We start from the raw sequence: 19,183 nt of genomic DNA on the forward strand, positions 1-19,183 counted from the left end.
TAAAACTAAGAAATTAGTCTTAGTTAAATATATTTATTATTTTAATTAATGAAGTTTATTTATTTTATTTTTTGTCAATTAATTATTATAAACTAATAATACCATCCGGAGGTAAAAACATTACAAAACATATAAAACATAGACATACAAACAGAACCATCAACAATTATAGAGAGGACTTAAGATCTTACGTCCAGAAGGGGGATGACGGAAGATTAAGAAAGACAGACAAAGAAGTACTTGAAAGCGGGGGCTAGGTGGACAGCTGTCTCCTCTGATGGGAGGACAGTGACCCAGTCTAGCAGCCGTGGTTTATTGATATAGCCTTGCTTATGCGGTGGGAGGAGAAACGGGAGAAGCGGCCTTGCGCAGAAAATGTTCCGTGTCAGCTGCAGGGTGATAGCAACCAATGTATCACAACTCAGGATGCTCTGTATCCAGTGTATCGAAACCAACTCTGGGTACCGGGAAACCACCTCCGCTTGCTGCGGCGCTGAGCCAGCTTTGCTGAAGCCCAGTAGGAGAGTGCGACCTTGCACCAACCTCTCCCTCACAGCTCCTGGAGGGGCCTTCGGTCTCGGCAATAACAAGATTTATATACCTTGCTAAGGAGTACATGAATAGAAATATATATTTATATTTTAAGTGAGGTACTTTATGGAGAAGTGCCCAATATGCTGTAGGAAATATTTCAGTATTTTAATAAAAAATAAGGCAAAATCTGTTCCAGACAACTGTGAGCTGGCCTAGCACAACTGTGCTAAGCCTAGATATAGCCTGTTGATCAGAAAATGTCACACTTGTTCATCACCAAAGCTACTTTGTTATTATGATGGATCAAGACAAAAGCAAAGGCATTCATGTCTGGATAAGTGATGAAAGAGAACAGGTTTCCAAATAAAAATAACCCAAATTCCCTACTTTTCACTAATAGAACTTGTCCTTCTTACAAACTAGGTTTAGTATTATGCCATCCTTTCTGTCTGCCAGATATGAACTATTATGATTACCCATGATAGAATTAAGTTCATTTCCTCACAGCATCCAATAAAGAAAAATGTCTTCCTTCTTTGAATAGCAAATAAATCATCTAACACCAGCCAAAATCTAACAAGAAATCCTCCTGAGTGTGTTGTTACTGTTATACCTCACAGTCATTTATAGTTTGTTGTCATTCTTATTACAGTCATTCTCCCCTTTAGTCATGGTCTTGCTTTCCATGGATTTAGGTACCTTGAGTCAACTATGATTAAAAAATATTAAATGAAAAATTCCAGAAATAAGCAATTCATAAGTTTTAAATTGCTTATCATTCTGACATTGAATCACATGATGCAGTCTCACTCTATCCCCTTTGTTCATTGTATCAACACTGTATTCACTAGCTGTGTTATGAGATCGACTGTTGTGCTATCCCAGTGCTTGTGTTTAAATAACACTTCTTTTACTTGATAATGGCCCTAAAGCACAAGAGTAGTGATGTTGGCAATTTAGACATGCCAAAGAGAAGCCATAATTTGCTTCATTTAAGTGAAAAGGTGAAAGTTCTCAGCATTAAGGAAATAAAAAAATCATGCTGAGGTTGCTAAGAGCTATGGTATGTCAAATCTTTTATCTATGAAATTGTGAAGAAGGAAAAAGAAATTGTGCCGGTTTTGCTATTGCACCTCACACTGCAAAAGTTATGGCCACAGTGCATGACAAGTGCTTAGTTAAGACAGAAAAGGCATTAAAAATGTGGGTGGAAGACACAAACAGGAAATGTGTTCCAACTGACCACAACAGGTTATGCCAGAAAGCATTAAGTCTATACAAAAATTTAAAGAGAGCCTCTGAAACAAGTGACACAAAGCCATTTACTGCAAGTAAAGGATGGTTACACAGATTTGGGAATAGGTTTGGACTGAAAAATACATAAATTACTGAAGAGACTGCACCTGCTGATGAAGAAGCTGCTACCACAATTCTGGTAAAATTGAAGCTGATTAAAGAGAAAGGATACTATCCAAAGCAAGTCATCAATTGCAATAAACCAGGTTCTTCTGGAAGAAGATACCCAATAGAACCTACATTCATAAAAGCACCGAGGAGGCACCAGGACATAAAACATGGAAGGACAGATTAACTCTGGTATGATGTGGCAATGCTTCAGGGTAGATGATAAAGCCAACCACAGTATAAAAAGCAAAGAACCCATATGCTCCCCAAATTAAAAATTGTCTGCCTGTGTTCTGGTAATATAAGAAGAAAGCAAGGGTGACAGCTATCTTGTTTATGGAATGGTTCCACCAACGCTTCACCCCAGAAGTGAAAAAATACTTGGAAGATTGAAATTTTAAAAATTTTTTTTAGCTGAGCCATCCGGCCACCTGTTGGTAGCTCAGCGGCTGCTCAGCTCAGGCCGGGAATCGAACCCGCTGTTGCTCAGAGCTCAAACTCTTGAGTGAGCTCTTAACCAACTGAGCCACTCAGCTGGCCCTGAAGAAAAAAATTTTAATGGTAAATAAAAACACCTGAAAGAGGAAGGGTTGAAATTTAAAGTCCTGGGCCAGCTGGGTGACTCAGTTGGTTAGAGTGTGAGCTCTGAGCAACAGGGTTGCTGGGGTTTGATTCTTACATAGACCAGTGAGCTGTGCCAGAACTGAACTGCTGCTGAGCTGCCAACAGGTGGCTGGATGACTCAGCTGGTGAGGGCGCGTGCTCCTAACAAGGTTGCCGGTTTGACTCCCGCATGGGATGGTGGGCTATGTGCCCCACCCCCACCCCTGCAACTAGATTGAAAGAGGTGACTGGATTAGGAGCTGAGCTTGTGCCCTCCACAACTAAGGTTGAAGTACAACAACTTGTCTTGGAGCTGATGGGTCCTGGAAAAACACAATATTCCCCTTCCCCAATTCCCCAACACTGTTCCCTTCTCAAATCCCCAATAAAATCTTAAAGAAAGAAAGAAATTTAAAGTCCTATTAAGAATAGAAAATGCATCTGGCAATCCTGAATCTGTTTGCTATGAAAATGAAAGTGTTGAAGTTGTATTTTTACCACAACTTCATTGCTTCAGCCCTTTGATCAGGGCATTATTTGGTTTGTCAAGGCCATATACACCCACCTGGTATTTGATTGCATTTGATCATCAATTCATGGAGACCCAAATCTGGACATAATGATGAATGGCCTGAAATCATTCACTGCTGCTGATGCAGTAACATTCATAAATGCTGCAATGGATGAATTAAAACCATAAAATGTAAATGCCTTTTGGAAGAGTTTATGAAGTCGTGAACTATTTAAAGGCTTCCTGGGGAATTGATGGAGAAGACAGGAAAACCATTCATGCAGCAAGACAAGTTAGTGGAGTACTTGTTAACATGCTCGACGAACAAGTGCAAGATCATATTGAAGGCCCTTGAGAAGTGTCAACAAATGAGGAATGGAAGAACTTGTTGAGTCATCTACAGAGAAAGAGGAAGAGAAGAGGAAGAAAACCTGAAGTAGAACCAGCAATGTGGACATTATTGAAATTTGCCAAAGTGTTTCAAATTAAACATTAGACATTAAACAACAAAATTATGGAATATGTTCAATGGATAAAACACATCATTAAAATCACCTGTATCTTCACCAAAGGATTACAACCTCTGCACAACACTTTGATGAGTTAAAAAGAAAGAGACACCAACTTCTGAATAAGATGTTCTTCCAAAGGATACTGGCAAAAAAACCTTCAACTATTGAGGATCCCCAGCCATCAACGTCTTCTGCTCCTGATATCCAACCACTGAGTTGTTATGTCTTGATGATCCAGAATCACTCGATGCAGATGATCCTCTTCTGACATGTCAGGTCAATAGCAGCCTAATGCAACGTCACAATGCCTATATAATTCACCTCACTTCATGGCATCATGTAGGCATTTTATCATCTCATATCATCACAAGAAGAGTGATGACAGTACAATAAGACATTGTGAGATAGACTACATTTACATAATTTTTATTACAGTATATTGCTATAATTGTTCTATTTTATTTGCTATGGTTGTTAATGTCTTAGTATGCCTAGTTTATAAATAAACTTACCAAATTATATATGTACAGAAAAAAATATAAAATTTGGCACTATCCACGGTTTCAGGTATCCACTGGGGGTCTTGGAACATCTTCCCTGCAGATAGGAAGGGACCACTGTACTAAAATTCGTAAATGCTTCTGACCACAGATGTAATCTAGGGTCTTTGGCAGGAGGGGATTGAAGAAAATATTCGGTTTTGGTTTAGGAATAGGAAAGCAGCCTCATGACAAAAATTGTAAATATAAAAATATTGCCTGAGGAAAAAAATACTTGAATTATATGCACATGATAATATTGATTCAGAATATATAAAGATTAAATGGAGAAACTTACACAATGATAAAAAAATCCACAATTACAATGGAATACTTTAATGTCTACTCTTAGGAAATGAAAAACACAGTATTTCTTAGTATACAAGCGTCTGTTAAACAGTTAATAAAATGTTTCTAAGAAAAAACTACAGAAGCACTCATTAGAGAAGAAATGCACAAACTCAATCATGTACAATCAAAGATGAATCAAAGTATTTCGAGGGATTAAGCTCAACTATGAGTAAAAGGAAATATCCAGAATCTGCCTGATATGAGGAAAGTGCCAATTCTCACATGGACAGACTGGGTCAAAGCAGTCACTGCTTAGTGCAGCAGAGAAACAAACTCCAACATGGTTCGTTTGGACGGCACCATTGCAACTGTCATAGTGGAATCAGAAACACATGGTCACTCGGCGTATTAACAGAACAAGGTGTTTACTGTACAAATTAGACCTTATATAAATACAATCTAGACAACAGTGGAGTTAGTGCTTCAGAGAACATTCTCAATGATGACAGTCTGGTGGACACATGAAGGCTTGCAGGAGAATCCCAACTGCACTGGATCTTTCATGTTGAACTTTGGAGACAACTGTAGAAGCCTAGAGCTGAAATCAAATGGAAGTCAAGCAGACACTGGTGGTTTTGAGGATATTCTTGATTGGCAGGGCAAAGAATGAGGAAGATGGTCTGGAAGCAAGTGTTCGCAAAGGCCCTATACATCTGTCTGTTTTATTTATACAGGTGGCTCCAAAACCTGCCTAATCCTATTTCACTTCTGCATTCCAAGTTTCATGTAACATAGGATTTGGTGAATTCTAACATGGAAACATAAAGGCAATAGCTTGTAGAAAACATGGTTCATACATTACTCACGTTGATTTAACAGTCAAGAAAGGTCATCTCTAACTCTAGATTTTATTGTCCTATCACAGTTCTCTCTTCTTAATGCAAACTCCATAGCCCAAATCCCAACCAGAAGGAATGATAAAGAGCAAGGGACAATACATTAAAATAATAATTCACAGGAGACTATGTGATGAACTTTGCATATTTACAAATTTATGCCAAATATTTATTGGCAAGGAAAACAAAATAAGGCTCTTCAGGCCAATGAAAAGGTAGTTTTCTGTATATACACATATATTTCACCTTTCTTTCTTAACAGAAATATATAATATATATATGTAATGGGTAAAAGTTCTTGTCATAGGAGACCAGTAGGAAAAAAACCAACAAATACCAAAGTGACATTTTTCAATGGTCCTATCCTAATAGATCAATTAAAGAATTATGTAAAAAATAATTCTATTTGCATGTTAGAAATACACTTCAATTCACCCATGGATCTAACAGACTTCAAAAGAGAAGCATAAAAATTTTACTGAATAAAGAAAGAAATTACCTATTAAAATTAGTAACTCTTGCTTAAACAGTAACTACAGAATTATCTCACTGCAATATTTACTTGCAAAAGTAAGTAGAACTCCATTCAGAGAATTAAAGAATAAGTCAGTAATAAAGATCATATATGTATAATGTTTATAACATTTCTTCCATATCGTGAAATTACTAGAGTATCCTACATGAATTAATTTTCACCAGGCTACCCATATTATTACAATATCATTTAATTCTGATGCAGTTTTAACATTACTTTGAAAATATTTGTTAAAATAAAAAATTTTGTCTTATTTTTCGGTTATACAGTTTCTATCCAGTATACATTCTCACATGATTTTGTAGGGATTTGAGGCAAGTGAAGGTTTTCCTATATTGTTTACATTCAATAGAATTTTCTCCACTGTGTTTTTGTTTGTTTAATGGCTTCCCAAGGAAATGAGACAGATGAAGGCTTTTCCAGATTCTATATGTATCTATACAGTATCTAGTGTGCATTCTTACATGTCCATGAAAGACTCTTCCACATTCCTTATATTCATAGACTTTCTCTTAGGTATGAGTTCTTTCATGATTTCGTAAAGAACTGGGACGACTGAAGGCTTTGCTACAATTTTTACATTGATAGGGTTTCTCTCCAGTGTGAGTTCTTTCATGTGTTCGTAATGAACTAGGACAATCGAAGGCTTTTCCACATTCCTTACATTTACAAGGTCCGTCTCCAGTGTGCTTTATCATATGCCTTTGAACATTAGAGAGAGAAATGAAGGCTTTCCCACATTCCTTACATTCATAGGGTTTCTCTCCACTATGAGCTCTTTCATGTTTTTGAATGGAACTGAGATAAGTGAAGGCTTTACCACACTGCTTACATTCATAGGGTTTCTCCCCAGTATGACTTCTTTCATGTTTTTGAAGGGAACAGGGAAAACTGAAGGCTTTACCACATTCCTTACATTTATGAGGTTTTTTTCTAGTATGAGTTTTTTCATGATTTTGAAGGGACCTGGGAGTACTAAAGGACTTACCACATTCCTTACATTCATATGGCTTTTCTCCACTATGTGTGCTTTCATGATATCGAAAGTAGTTGGCACAATCGAAGACTTTACCACAGTCCTTACACTTATAAGGCCCATCTCCAGTGTGCTTCATCATGTGTCTTCGAAAGTTGGTGAGAGAACTCAAGGCTTTCCCACATTCCTTACATTCATAGGGTTTCTCTCCAGTATGATTTCTTTCATGTTTTCGAAAGTAACTTGGACAACTGAAGGCTTTCCCACATTCCTTACATTCATAGAGTTTCTCTCCAGTATGACTTCTTTCATGTTTTCGAAAATAATTTGGACAACTGAAGGCTTTACCACATTTTTTACATTCATAGGGCTTTTCTCCACTGTGTCTCCTTTCATGACTTCGAAAGGATCTGGGACAACTGAAGGCTTTACCACACTGCTTACATTCATAGGGTTTCTCTCCAGTATGAATTCTTTTATGTTTTCGAAAGTAACTTGGACAACTGAAAGCTTTGCCACATTTTTTACATTTATAGGGCTTTTCTCCACTGTGTATCCTTTCATGACTTCGAAAGGATGTGGGACAGCTAAAGGCTTTACCACATTGCTTACATTCATAAGGTTTCTCTCCAGTATGAGTTCTTTCATGTTTTCGAAAGTAATTGGGACAACTGAAAGCTTTACCACATTGCTTACATTCATACGGTTTCTCTCCTGTGTGAGATATTTCATGAATTCGACAGTAACTGAGACAACTGAAAGCTTTACCACAGTGCTTACATATATAGGGTTTCACTCCAGTGTGAATCCTTTCATGCCTTCGAATGGATTGGCGATACTTGAAGGCTTTCCCACATTCCTTACATTTATATGGCTTTTCTTCGTATTCCTGATACTCATATGGTTTGGGTGTAGTGTGAGATCTCATGTGGCTACTATACAATGACTGATTCATGAAGACTTGTCCACACACACTGCATTCACATAGTTTCATTCCAGTAGTTTTCTTTTTCTGATTATGATTTGGAATCTGGCCAAAGGTTTCTCCATACTGATTACCTTCTTTACTTTTACCCAGTCTCTCTACTATATGACGGCTTTAAAAAGTGAAAAACATATTTTTAGTATCTTATTTACTAATGATTTTATATTAAGTTATTACAATGTCACTTTTTATCATAATCAAGAAAGTGTACACTTTCAGTGCTTTCTGATTTGAAAGTTTGAAAGTAAATATGCTAAGTGCTCAGCAAGAGGGCTCACCCATAGCTATTATCAAAACAGTATATTCATAAATGGAGTTTCAAAATACTGTTTCCAAATGTACCATTTTTGAAACTAAACATGTAAATCACATTTGAAGAAAAAAATTTGTTGAAAATATTTTAAGGATAGATCAATTTGAAACTTGGCTGATGTGGGCGGGCTGAGTGGCGCGATGGTTAGAACTGGCTTGTGATGCCAGAGGGCCCCGGTTCGGGTCCCACATATGAGGGCCAGTGACACTGCCCCCTCTACAGCTAAGATGCTGAATGACAGCTCAACCTGGAGCTGGGCCACTGTGAGGTGCCGGCGATGGCGTAGACTGCAGCCCCTGTGGCAGTGGGTTGCCATGGGCTACCGTATGTAGCCAGCAGCCAGCGTGAGCGGCCGTCCAGAAGCTGGCGACTGATCTGCCTCGCCCGGGGAAGAGCGCAATGATGGTGCCAACTTGGGCCAGTGAAGCAACATCCTCCACAACTAGACTGAAGACCAAAATGACAGCAACTTGTCTGTTCTCCTTCCCCAATTCCCCAGCGCTGTTCCCATCCCCCCAATTCCTCAATAAAAATCTTTAAAAAAGAAAACAAAAAAACTTGGCTGATTTGTTTTATATGCTGTTTTTAAAATTTTATGACATACTAAGATTCTCTTGTGGGATATTGCTTTCTCATGCGACTCACCTTAAGTCTGTCCCATGCTTTTCATAGTGATCTTCAATGTCTTTGCATATTTCTCCTAAAATGCAGACCAGGAAAAATCACTATAAACTATAAAACCTTACAGAAAAATTGTTACATAATAAGTCTATGAGGAGCTGTGACCAAGCCTGGTTTATTTACCAATGTATTCCCTCTCCACATTTCATTCTCTGGAATTCCACTGATGAGCAAGCAACACTGGTTTTGGTATGTGTATAGGTTTTTTTTAATTACTTTTTTTCAGTTACAGTTGACATTCAATATTATTTTATATTAATTTCAAGTGTACAGCATAGTGGTTAGACATTTATATAATTTATACAGTGAGCCCCTTGATTAGCACCCACCTGGCATTATACTTAGTTGCAACACTGGTTTTTCTAAGTACTAAGAAAATAAGAATGTTTTCATCCCTACCTATGGAAGCCAGGTTCCTGAAGGTTTCCCGCATCACTTCTCTGTAGAGCTTCTTCTGTGAAGGATCCAGTAAAGCCCACTCCTCCAGGGTAAACTTCACACTCACATCCTCAAAAGCCACTGAGTCCTGAAACACCCAAATATGTGTACAGGTGAATGGGTGAGATGAACAGCTCTAGAAATCTATACTCAATTCATGAGAAATTCACATATGACTGTGGTCTCCCAACATTTATTCTATGACTTTGTTGTCAGAGCTATAACTTATTTATTTTTATTTTTTAAGATTTTATTTGGGAATTGGGGGAGGGAACAGCATTGGGGAATTGGCAGAAGGGGAACAGACAAGTTGCTGTCCTTTTTGTTCTTCAGTCTAGTTGTGGAGGATGTCACTTCACTGGCCCATGTTGGTATTGTGATCATTGCACTCTTCCTGGCTGAGGCAGATTGGTCGCTGGCCATTGGATGGCTGCTCACGGCGGCTCTTGGCAGCTCACGCTGGCTGCCGGCCACTCACGGTAGCTTATGGCAGCCCACTGCAGCCCCACTGCAGCCTATGCCATTGCCGGCAACTCACAGCAGCCCAGCTCCAGGTTGAGCTGTTGTTCACTATCTTAGCTGTAGAGGGCGCAGTGTCACTGGCCCATGTGTGATTTGAATCAGCGGCCCTGCTGCTCAGAGCTCGGGCTCCCAATGAGCCACTTAACCAATAAGCTACTTGGTCGGCCCCCAGAACTAGAACTTATTGGCCACTCTCACTTCCTCATAAATTTAACAGCATCATGGGCACAAGGAATGTACTGCTACACTTTCTATTGTGATCACATCAATATTCATTGTTGTCTAACATCAGAATACAGAGCACCTTGGAGAAATGAGAGAAATGCTATAAAAGGAAACAAATATTTCCATTTGAAGCACATCAATTTATTGTAAAACAACAACGAAAAACAAACGAAAAAAAACCTCTTTCATCTCCTTCTTTAATACCACTATATCACTCATCACTCCATGAAGCACAGTATCATACCTGCATGAGGTTTTAATGAATAAAACACAGTGAAGAGCTGGAAGCTTTTTCTTCTATTCTCACCAAACATGAGAGGCCAGGAGGCCTGTGGAATCCAACTTGTAACAAGATCCAGGTGGCCATAGGGTCCTGAAGTATTCCAGGATATTAGAGGTAGTCAGATCCAGTTGACTGAATGAAAATATTCTTGTGGAGCACTATGAATTATAATTGGTTTGTAAAATATGTATCACAGAATCAGTTTTACCTTCTTTGCTCTGTCTTATTTCATGGGGCCAGGAAATTATTTGGAAGATACAGCTCAAATATGAGGAAGAAGGCAGGACAACTTAGACATCCCCCAAATCCCTGTACTCATGAGCCTCAGGGTTGCTTCCCACCAATTTTCAGAACAGATAGGCACACACACTGAGATGATAAAATCACAGAGGAGAGGAGGTCTTCCCAACAGAATCATAACACTGTAACCTGAGCCTAATAACCTTGAGGAACAAGTTAAGACATGGAATTTGCAAGGGAGTTCACTTAAATCCCTGATGGTTTGATGATTAATTTGTATATGATTACAAAATACATAAAGAGTTCAACAGTGCTTTCCTCAAAACAACAACAAAAAACCCCAAAAACAAAAAAAACCATAAAATCCCCTTTCTCTAATTTCAGCAGCAAGTGATACCCAACCAGCCACTGTAGAGGCTCTCCTCTCAACTTCTCTCATTTCCAAGTTTCCATGTGGGCACAGCAGCATGACCACCCATTCTGAGGCTAGAAATCCCAAGTGGCATAATTCCCCTAAATGCTGGTCCCTGAAAGACATAAATAACCCATTGATATGCATGTGTAGGGAACAGAGAAAAGACTTTCACCCAGCAATTCTGATGGTAGAATTGACCTATTTGGTAGAGCAACAGCAAAACAGGAACACCTCTCGTTGTGGGTTCAGGGAGTAAGATGTGCTGCCTGGCTCAGCCCTAATTACTCTTTCTACAGCAGATCTGTATTGCTTGCTCATAAAAAAGCCCTACTACCTAGTGTGAAGAAAAGAGTGAACATTAGCAGGCCCAAGATTACATATCTTCACAAACTCTGGGTAACAAAGTTTGTTCTTTGTTGGTACATGGGAACCGGAATTTCAAGAGTGATCCTACTACCCTTATACATAACAGTGCCTTGGTGTGCCTAAAGCATTTATGGGAACAATATGGTATAAGGTAAACTCCTGTTTTCTGTAATTTACACATTTGTCAGATGGTGCTGACATGATTAGCCCCCAGAAAACACTATGGGTACTGAGTCTCTACTGAGCTTTGCTGGTAGATAATAATTCACACATGTACTCACAACTTCCTGAAGAACTGAGCCCATCCTGTGTGGTCACATTAAGAGACAACATTTGGAAGCTTGCTCTTGATTTCCTCCGGACCAAATTTAACTCAGTACTAAACAACACTAATAAAGAATACTTAATGATCCTCAAAGAAAATATTAAATATTTTTCTTGGGTAATATCAAATAAAATGAACGGATGGTACATGTTCTTAGAAAAAATTCAGTGGTTACCTCTCCCAAATAATATCTTTATAAAGGTCCATTAATCCCCCAAACAGACTCTTCAGGAGTCAACAAAAAGACATGTTATCACTATTATCAGTCAAGTAACTCCAAGGGCTTGAAGAGGTTTTTGTAAGGAACTGGGGACAAAGACCAGAAAAGGCTAGAAGAGATTTAAGTTGACTATTTCCATCCTGACAGGTCAGTTAGGCTTTGGGGAAATCCCATCAGTTACACTGCAAACTAAACCTTTTATATTGCATGTATACTAACACTTTTTTCCCACTTTGTTGTTTGTCTTTTAATTTCCTTAACTTTAATAATATATTTGAATTTGTTAGTCTCTGGCTTTATGGCTCACTCTTTTTTCTTCTTTTTAAAATATTTTTATTGGAGAATTGGGGAGGGGAACAGTGTTGGGGAATTGGGCGAGGGGAACATTGTGTTTTTCCAGGACCCATCAGCTCCAAGTCAAGTTGTTGTCCTTAATCTTAGTTGTGCAGGACACAAGCTCAGCTCTAAGTCTAGTCGCCACTTTCAATTTAGTTGCAGGGGAGGGGGAGGAGGGTGGGACACAGCCCACCATCCCATGCAGGTGTTGAACTGGCAATCTTGATGCTAAGAGCACGCACCCTCACCAGCTCAGCAGCAGCTCAGCTTGGGTGCATCTCACTGGCCCATGTGGGAATTGAACCAGCAACCCTCTTGCTCAGAGCTTACGCTCTTAACCAACTGAGCCACTCGGCTGGCCCCCACTCTTTTTCTTATATGACAAAATTCTCCCTATTCTTGTGTCAATATATGACTTCTAAAAGTATCCTAGTTTCATTTTTCACATTTAAATCTACAATGAATTGACTATTGTCCATGGAATAAAGGGGAATACAATGCATTTTTCTAATTAGATAACAGTTTGTCCTTGTCTCTCATATTAAAGTATTCCTGATATTTGCCCCTGCTCTGTAATATCTGCTTTGTCCTTGACCAACTTTATATATTAAATCCTGCCCCATGGAAGACACTTTCCTTTCTTTTGGTCTGCTTGTTTATCTCTCTGGTAATAGTGTACTGTCTGGAATACTACAGCTTAAAAACCCTTGATGTATGTTAGTAGGCTGCCACTTTGTCTTTAGAGGACTGTCCATTTTTGGACATTTGTTTCTCTTACGAGGTTTAAAGGAGCCAGTTTTTCAAGGCTGGAAGAGATAGCTATTTTATATTTATAAACAAACATAGAAAGTCAAACAAAATGAAAGGACAGAAAAATATCTTTTAAATGAAGGAACAAGAAAAATCCCCCAGAAAAACCCCTATGGAAATGGAGATAATTTGCTTGATGAAGAATTCAAAGAAATGGTCATAAGGATGCTCACTAAACTTAAGAGTGGAATAGACGAACTTAGAACTTCAACAAAGAGTTACAAAGTATAATAACTAAGCAGCCCTGAAGAACACAATAACTGAAATGAAAAACACATTATAAGGGATCAACAGAAGATTAGCTAATACAGAAGAATAGATAAGCAACTTAGAAGACACACTGGTGAAAGTCAGCCAATCAGAAGAGCAGAAAGAAAAAAGAATTAAAAAAAATGAGGGTAGTTTAAGGGACCTCTGGGATAACATCAGACACTCAAACATTTGCATTATAGGGATCCCAGAAGGAAAAGAAAAAGGAACAGAAACTTTAATGGCTGAAAACTTTCCTAACCTGGGAAAAGAAACAGACATCCAGGTGCAGGAAGCACAAAGAGTTCCAAACAAGATGAACCCAAAGAGACCCACACCAAGACACACTGTAATTAAAATGGCAAAAGGTAAAGATGAAGAGACAATCTCAAAAGAAGCAAGAGGAAAACAAGTTACATACAAAGGAAATCCCATAATGCTGTAAGCTGATTTCTCAGCAGCAACTTTACAGGCCAGAAGGGAGTGGCAGCAAGACATCTTTAAAGTGCTGAAAGAAAGGAAGCTACAATGTAGAACTTACTCAGCAGCGTTATCATTCAAAATTGAAGGACAGTGTTTCCTAGACAAGCAAAAATGAAAGGAGCTCATCACCATTAAACCAGCTTTACAAGAAGTATTAAAGGGTCTTCTATAAGCAGAAAAGGAAAGACCATAACCAGAAATAAGAAAATATGAGAAAAGGAAAAATTTCACAGATAAAGCCAAATATTTAATAAATACAATAAAGCATTACATTTAAAAAGCTACTACAAAGATCTGAGGGAAAAAGTATTAAATGCAACTCAAAGTACAATAGCAGTTAGGAAACATATAACATAAAAATATCTAAAACATGACATTAATAACATAAAGCATGGAGAAGTAAAAATGTAATCCTTATAGAATATATTGAAACTTAAATGCCTATAAGCTTGAAATAAACTGCTATAGATATAGAATGATATACATAAACTTCATGGTAACCACAAACCAAAAACCTACAAAAGATATACAAAAAGGAACCCAAGGAAAACCAGCAAACCACAAGGAAAGATATCAAGAGAAGGAACCAAGAACTATAAAAACAACCCTCCAAAATTTAATAAAATGGCAAAAAGTACATACTTATCAATAATTACTTTAAGTGTAAATGGCTTAAGTGCTCCAATAGAAAGACAAAGGGTGGTTGACTGGATTAAAAAAACATGACCAATCTACATGTAGCTTACAAGAAACTTACTTCAAATCAAAAGACACATACAGGGCCAGCCCAGTGGCTCAGCTGGTTAAGAGCTTCACTTGGGACGCCAACTCTGAGCAGCAGGGCCGCGGTTCAGATCCCATATTGAGGACCAGTGACGCTCGCCCTCTACAGCTAAGATGATGAACAACAGCTTGACCTGGAGTTGGGCTGCTGTGAGTCGATGGCGATGGCGTAGGCTGCAGCGGGGCTGCAGTGGGCTGCTGTGAGCTACGTGAGTGGCTGGCAGCCAGCCAGCGTGAGCTGCTGGGAGCCACTGTGAGCGGCCGACCAATGACTGGCAATCGATTGCCTCACCCGGGAAGAGCACCAATGATCATACCAACATGGGCGAGTGAAGCGATGTCCTCCACAACTAGACTGAAGAACAAAAACAGCAATTTGTCTACCTGTCTGTTCCCCTTCCCCGATTCCCCAACGCTGTTCCCCTCCCCCCAATTCCCCAATAAAATCTTAAAAAAAAGACATATACAGACTTAAAATGAAGGGATGGAAAGAGGTATTCCATGCAAATAATAACGAAAAGAAAGCTGGAGCAGCAATACTCATATCAGACAAAATAGACTTTAAAATAAAAAAATATAAAAGGAAATTACACAATTATAAAGGGGTTAATCCAAGAAGAGGATATATCAATTGTAAAACATATCCACAAAGCCAACATAGGAGCACCTATATACATAAAGCAATTATTAATGGACATAAAGGGAGACATAAATCCACAGTAATGTAATAATAGTAGGTGATTTTATTACCCCATTCACACCAATGGATAGGTCATCCAGAGAGAAAATTAATAAGGAAATAATGACCTTAAATGTCACATTAGACCAGATCAACCTCATAGACATTTTTAGAATATTTCATCCAAAAACTGCAGAATACACATTTTCTTCCCAAGTGTACATGGAACAGTCTCCAGGATAAGTCACATATTAGGTCACAGAACAAGCCTCAATAAATTCAAGAAGATTGAAATCATATCAAGCATCTTTTCTGACCACAACGGCATGAAACTATTAGGAATCAACCACAGGAAAAAAACTGAGAAAAACACAAATATGTGGATACTGAACAACATGCTACCAAACAACCAGTGGACCAAAAAGGAAATAAAACATGATATCAAAAACAATCTGGAAACAAATGAAAATGAAAACACAATATTTCAAAATTTATGGGATGAAGCAAAAATTGTCTAAGAGGGAACTGTATAGCTATACAGGCCTACCTCAAGAAACAGTAAAACTCCCAAAGAAATAATCCAACTCTGCACCCAGAGGAACTAGGAAAAGAACAAACAAAACCCAAAGTAAACAGAAGGAAGGAAATAGTTGGATCAGAGCAGAAATAAATGAAATAGAAATTTGAAAAACAATGGAAAAGATCAATAAAACTAAAGGTTGGTTCTTTAAAAAGATAAATAAAATTGACAAACCTTTAGCCAAACTCATCAAGAAAAAAACAGAGAGAGCCCAAATAAATAAAATCATAAGTCATAACTGACCCACAGAAATACAAAGATCATTATGGAATACTACAAACAATTATGTGCCGACAAATTTGACAATCTAGAAGAAATGGATAAATCTCTAGAAGTAAGTAACCTTCCATGACTGAACCAGGAAGAAATACAAATCTAAACAGACCAATTACTAGCAATGAAATTGAAGCAGTAATTTGAAGAACTCCTAACAAATAAAAGTCCAGGACCAGATGACTTCACAGGTGAATTCTACCAAACATTCAAAGAAGAATTAATACTCATCTTCCTATTTACTATTTCAAAAACAAAACAAAACTGAAGAGAAAGGAACATTTCCAAATTCATTCTACAAGGCCAGCATTACCCTGATACAAAAACCAAAGACATTACAAAAAAAAAAAAATTACAGGCCAATATTCTTGATGAACATAGATGTAAAAATTCTCAACAAAATATTAGCAAACCAGATTCAACAATACATGAAAAGGGGCGTCTTCCTCCTGACTGGTTTTGGTGCCTTGGAGCTGCTGATAGCAAGATGTCTTCAGGAAATGCTAAAATTGGGCACCCTGCCCCCAACTTCAAAGCTACAGCTGTTATGCCAGATGGTCAGTTCAAAGATATCAGTCTATCTGACTACAAAGGAAAATATGTTGTGTTCTTCTTTTACCCTCTTGACTTTACCTTTGTGTGCCCCACGGAGATCATTGCTTTCAGTGATAGGGCAGAAGAATTTAAGAAATTCAACTGCCAAGTGATTGGTGCTTCTGTGGATTCTCACTTCTGTCACCTGGCATGGATCAACACACCCAAGAAACAAGGAGGACTGGGACCAATGAACATTCCCTTGGTGTCAGACCCCAAGCGCACCATTGCTCAGGACTATGGGGTCTTAAAGGCGGATGAAGGCATCTCATTCAGGGGTCTCTTTATTATTGATGATAAAGGTATCCTTCGGCAGATCACTGTAAATGACCTTCCTGTTGGCCGCTCTGTGGATGAGACTCTGAGACTACTTCAGGCCTTCCAGTTCACTGACAAACATGGGGAAGTGTGCCCAGCTGGTTGGAAGCCTGGCAGTGATACCATCAAGCCTGATGGCCAGAAGAGCAAAGAATATTTCTCTAAGCAGAAATGAGTGCTGGGCTAGCAGATAGCCCTGAGAACAAAACCTCTTTTGTACTATTGTCATACTTAAAACACAAGTCCTTAGATTTAACTCAGATGTGGTGTGGGATAGGACAGGCCTTTATTCTTCTGGAGGAAATGGCCTGAACTTTGCTATGAGGTAGACCGACTGATGTGTACAGTAGTGGGGCATCACTTTTGATCTTTTGTAGTTTCTATTAAACTGGAACTGAGACCTTGTTTCTTCAAAAAACAAACAAACAAACAAAAAAACAATACATGAAAAGGATTATACACCATGACCAAGGGGGATGCAAGGATGGTTCAACATCCATAAATCAATCAATGTGGTACATCACATATAAACAAAATAAAGGAAAACACTGCATGATTATTTCAAAAGATGCAGAAAAAGCATTTGACAAAATTCAACATTCTTTTATGATAAAAACTCTCAACAAAGTGGCTATAGGAGAAATATATCTCAATATAATAAAGGCTATATATGACAAACACACAGCTAATATCACACTCAGTGGTGAAAAGCTGAAAGCTTTTCCAGTAAGATCAGGCACAAAACAAGGATGCCAACTATTACCATTTCTATTCAACATAGTACTGTGAGTCCTAGCCACAGTGATCAGATAAGGAGAAAAAAAAGACATCTAAAATGCAAAGGAAGAAGTAAAACTCTCATTGTTTGCAGGTGACATGATACTATATATAGAAAACCCTAAAGGCTCCACCAAAAAATTATTAGAACTAATAAATGACTTCAGTAAAATTGAAGAATACAGAATCAAAATACAGAAATCAGTTGTTTCTATACACCAATAATGAATGATCAGAAGGAGAAATTAAGAAAGCAATCCCATTTATAATTGCATCAAAAAGCATAAAATATCTATGAATACATTTAACCAAAGAGGTGAAAGACCTGTACTCTGAAAACTATAAGATATTAAAGAAAGAAACTGAAGAAAATACAAATAAATGGAAGGATATATCTTGCTCATGGATTGGAAGGATTAATATAGTTAAAATGTCCTTACTACCTAAAGCAATATACAGATTCAATGCAATCCCTATTAAAATTCTAATGGCATTCTTCTCAGAATTAGAACTAATACTAAAATTTATATGGAACCACAAAAGACCCCAAATAGCCAACAAAATCTTGAGAAAAAAACAAAGTAGGAGGTATCATGCTCCCTGATATCATACTGTACTACAAAGCTACAATGACCAAAACAGTATGGTACTGTCATAAAAACAGACATATAGATCAATGAAATAGAATAGAGAACCCCAAAATAAATCCTCGCTTATATGGTCAATTAATCTACAACAAAGGAGGCAAGAATATACAATGGGGTAAAGACAGTCTTTTTAATAGGCATTGTTGGCAAAAACTGGACAGATATATGCAAAAAACTTAAATTGGACCGCTTTCTTACACCTATACAAAAATAAACTCAAAATGGATTACAGACTTAGCTGGTAAGACCTGAAACCAAAAACTCCTGGAAATAAAAAACATAGGCAGTAAACTTTTTGACATCGCTCTTAGAACTAACTTTTTGGATATGCCTCCTCAGGCAAGGGAAACAAAAGAAAAACAAGGAACTACATCAAACTAAAAAGTTTTTGCAGAACGAAGGAAACAATCAACAAATTGAAAAGACAACCTGCTGAATGGGAAAAGATATTTGCAAATGATATATATATCCAATATGGATAAATATCCAGAATATATAAGGAACTCATACAACTTAACACCAAAAAACCCCCCAAACAATCCAGTTTAAAAATGGGCAGAGGACCTGAATAGACATTTCTCCAAGGAGGACATACAGATGGTCAATAGATATATGAAAAGATGCTCAACATCACTAATCATCAGGGAAATTCAAATTAAAACTACAATGAGATATCACCTCACACCTGTCAGAATGACCACTATCAATAAATCACCAAGCAACAAACGTTGGAGAGGCTGTGGAGAAAAGGGAACCCTCATGCACTGTTGGTGGGACTGCAAACTGGTGCAGCCACTATGGAACACATTATGGAGGTTCTTTAAAAAATGTAAAAAAAAA

The 19,183-nt window shown here is 38.0% G+C and overlaps 3 protein-coding genes across 3 annotated transcripts in view; 1 reads left to right on the forward strand and 2 right to left on the reverse strand.

Annotated features, from left to right (window-relative positions):
• The window catches only part of LOC109391618 (zinc finger protein 791-like), a 184,445-nt gene that overhangs the window by 54,520 nt on the left and 110,742 nt on the right, over window positions 1–19,183 (reverse strand). The gene's annotated exons all lie outside the window — the stretch shown is intronic.
• The window catches only part of LOC109391619 (zinc finger protein 709-like), a 27,285-nt gene continuing 12,520 nt past the window's right edge, over window positions 4,419–19,183 (reverse strand). Inside the window, exons 2-4 of the mRNA XM_019659315.1 lie at window positions 9,180–9,306; window positions 8,745–8,799; window positions 4,419–7,898 (exon numbers count right to left, since the gene is read on the reverse strand). Coding sequence (XP_019514860.1) covers window positions 6,338–7,898; window positions 8,745–8,799; window positions 9,180–9,306 — 1,743 coding nt within the window. The 3' untranslated portion in view covers window positions 4,419–6,337. The remainder of the gene's footprint in view (window positions 7,899–8,744; window positions 8,800–9,179; window positions 9,307–19,183) is intronic.
• On the forward strand, window positions 16,446–17,187 carry LOC109391623 (peroxiredoxin-1). The gene has a single exon (XM_019659321.1). The coding sequence runs from the start codon at window positions 16,495–16,497 to the stop codon at window positions 17,092–17,094; it is 600 nt and encodes a 199-aa protein (XP_019514866.1). The 5' UTR covers window positions 16,446–16,494; the 3' UTR covers window positions 17,095–17,187.

This window comes from Hipposideros armiger, unplaced genomic scaffold, assembly GCF_001890085.2.
Source record: "Hipposideros armiger isolate ML-2016 unplaced genomic scaffold, ASM189008v1 scaffold_298, whole genome shotgun sequence".
NCBI lineage: Eukaryota > Metazoa > Chordata > Mammalia > Chiroptera > Hipposideridae > Hipposideros > Hipposideros armiger.